The following is a 3,340-nucleotide window of genomic DNA, read 5'->3' as shown; positions in this document are numbered from 1 at the left end:
AAAAGAGCACTCATTGCAGGTTAACACCCCCCCCTCTAAAAACATACTAAATTGCTCTTATGGAACACTAATCTGCACATAACTTAAAGATGAATCACACACCTGTCATTGGATCATTGGTGTACATTAACCTTATGTCTATGCACTATTTTTATCTTACAGGCTTGATGTTCGATGAAGGTCTGACAGAAGAACAACAACAAAATAACCATGTCATGGAGGCAGTGGACAGCAGTTGTGTTGGACAAGTGGAGGTTGACGTACCAGCTGCAAATGTGGACAGTGGTGATGGGAGTGACAGCGTCATGGAAGCTGAAGGGCAGACGAAGGATTGTGTGTGCCGTCAACAGGGCAGAGCAGAAATAAACCGACTGTCTGCAGGCGACAATGCCTCCACAGTTTACTGAAACTTTTGGAAAACGAGTAGCCATCATTGTTGACTGTTTTGAGATTCGAACAGAAAGACCATCTAATTTAAAGGCACGCGCACAAACATACTCTCATTACAAGGGTACACACACCATAAAATACCTCATCAGGATTACACCCCATGGAGCTATTTCTTTCATTTCCAGGGGATGGGGGGGTCGTGCATCAGATAAACACATCACAAAGAGATGTGGCATTCTTCAAAAGCTGTTACCAGGGGACGTAGTATTGGCTGACAGAGGCTTTGACATCAGAGATGCTGTAGGAATGATGTGTGCCGAGGTCAAGATTCCAGCTTTCACAAAAGGCTACTGTCAACTTGATGCAAGGGACGTTGAACAAACGAGAGCAATTGCCCACCTGAGAATTCATGTTGAGCGAGTAATAGGTGGTTTGCGCAACAAGTTCAAAATGTTACACACTACAATGCCAATCCGATTACTCTTATCATGTGAGGCTGAAGGCACAACACTTCTTGATAAGATCGTTAAGGTTTGCTGTGTTTTTGTTAATATGTGCCCCAGTGTTGTTGTCAAACCAGGGCCAAATGACACTTGCTCCTGTTGAGTATTCTTAAAGCTGTTTTTTTGGATGTACAATACATTGTAAATAGTTGTACTTTGTGTGAAGTTGTTTTTAAAAAACAAAAAAGAATAGTATATTTGTTTGTTTTTCTTTATTATAGATCTATTCACATGTACACAGCAATCACATAAAAATGAAATGCAAACTATTTACATCGCACCACACAGCTGTCATCAATCTTTAACCACAACATGAAACATTACAGGCTATTTAGAGCAGCACGTTGTTTCGAGAAGTATTTCCCAACAAGTTCAGGAAGGCACACTTTACGAAAGAAGTCTTGTGCGTGCTTTAAGCGCGGTTTCCAGAAATCCACAGCAGGGAAGACGCGAATCACAGCAAGGTCTCTCTGTGTCCACACAACGAGGTCACAGTGGTTGGCGCCCGTAACAAAGATGCACGCATTTTTTTTTCAAAGTACCGTCTCTTGGCGTCTGGGCACAATCGGTCGCGATACAGCCCTTTGTCTTTTGCGCTGACTTTGAGCATGGTTCTGGCAGTCCCGAATCTAACACTCCAACACTGTGTGCTTGTTTTGCTTTCTGGCCTACTGACATGGCGCTGCGATCCCACAATGCACTGCGGCGTGACGTCAAGGGAGGGGGCGTGGCCGGCGAGGCGCCATTTTAGCAGGCCAAACAAACGGTTGTAATCAATGGCTGTGTCCCAATTCAGGGTCTGCACGCTTGAAGTACGTGCACTACGCGTACTAGAAGTACGAGAAGTGCGGAAGTGAGAGGCTTGTGAAATGGGACGGTCTAGCCGTCGTCGTGCTGCTCAGGTTGCCTAGCAACCATGATACTAACCGCGAGAAATGTTACATACAGCTTTGTTTGACAGAAATGAAGGAGAAATGTTTTGTTGGTCATTCATTTTTGTCATGACATCACTTTGATTAGTTGAGTATCTGAGGCTGAGACCACAGGACTGTAAAACATGATTGTTGGGCTTCATTTCTGTACTGAACAGTCATTTTAAGATTAGCTAGTAAATAACAATTAGCTAATGTTGTTCATGAGACTAAAACCATCTAACTGTGGTAATGTAAATATAATATGGCCAATATTATATGTATTTGTAACGGAGGGAAGGTGATTTTTGCACAGTGTTATTAAAGGAGGAAACCTTCCTCAAAACGGACAGAGCAGTGGAGCAGCCAAGGGAATGCACACGAATTAAAAACTGTATGTCTAAAATATAATTTATTATATTTAAACAGTTAAAAATGTAAAATGAATTAAAACAACCCTGGCAAGGGAACAACACAATAGAACTCAATAAAACACAACATTAAAAATCCAGTGGCGTCCGCCACAATATAAAAGTCACTAAAAATTAAAAATCCAGGCAAGCGGTGCAGAAGGGGGAAACCCAGCGACGTCCTCGCCTTCCTGTTCGTGTTCTCCGCTCCAGCGCGCTAAACACACACACACACACACACACACACATACCCCGGGTGGGCAGAGCTAATATAAATATAATATAATTATAATTATAATATAAATTCATGCTCCACCGTATCGAAGGCCTTGTAGAAGTCTAAAAATAATATGAAACCATTGCAATTTAAGAGGTCAGAATAATCCAGAATATCTAAAACCAATCTGATATTGTTAGTTATGTGTCTTTTGGGCATAAAGCCAGATTGTGTTTCATCAATAACAGAGTCAAGAACCATCTTAAGTCTGTTAGCTATAATTAGAGCAAATACTTTATAATCATTATTTAGCAAGCTAATTGGTCTCCAATTATCAATCGGTCCGGAATCAGCGTAGTCAAACCTTGATTCATCTTAGTGGGAAGCTGTTGGTTTCCTATGCTTTCTGCAAATACCTCAAGAAGAAAGGGAGACAACTCTTCAGAAAAAGTTTTATATAATTCAGCAGTAAGACCATCCGTACCTGGAGATTTATTATTTTTCAATAGCCCAACTGCATCTTTGACTTCTTCTAATGAGATGGGTTGATCACATAATATAGAATCTTCTTGGCTTATAGATTTAACATTCAGCGATTCTAAGAGATGATTTGCAGCTTCCTGAGAAAATGTAGAGCTATAAAGTTCCTTATAGAAATGACTACAATATTTAGAGATTAATCTGTAATCCTCTGTTATAACCCCATTTATCATTAATTTGCTAATATTATTTATGCTTGAGTGTTTCTTTTCTAAACTGAAGAAATAATGGGAATTACGCTCACCTTCTTCAAGCCATTTAGATCTTGATCTGATAAAAGCTCCTTTTGCTTTGTCTGTGTATAAACGATCTAATTTATCTTGTAATTTAGCAAGGTTCAATTTATCCTCTTCAGTTAAAGTGTCAATT

General features: G+C 40.1%; 1 protein-coding gene across 1 annotated transcript; it reads left to right on the top strand.

Annotated features, from left to right (window-relative positions):
* Positions 1-366: 366 nt before the first annotated feature.
* On the top strand, positions 367-1,114 carry LOC147339017 (uncharacterized; the record flags this gene model as incomplete). Its single annotated transcript, XM_086287793.1, has 1 exon — positions 367-1,114. A coding segment is annotated over one exon (630 nt), but the record flags the coding sequence as incomplete, so codon positions are not given.
* Positions 1,115-3,340: the final 2,226 nt, after the last annotated feature.

The sequence above is a fragment of the Aulonocara sp. 'chitande type north' Nkhata Bay genome, linkage group LG1 (genome assembly GCF_057382095.1).
Source record: "Aulonocara sp. 'chitande type north' Nkhata Bay isolate Kocher_YH1m ecotype deep benthic linkage group LG1, A_spYH_male_GT1.1, whole genome shotgun sequence".
Classification (NCBI taxonomy): Eukaryota; Metazoa; Chordata; class Actinopteri; order Cichliformes; family Cichlidae; genus Aulonocara; species Aulonocara sp. 'chitande type north' Nkhata Bay.
The sequence above is the reverse complement of the archived record's forward strand: the minus strand, read 5'-3'. Positions and strand labels throughout refer to the sequence as shown.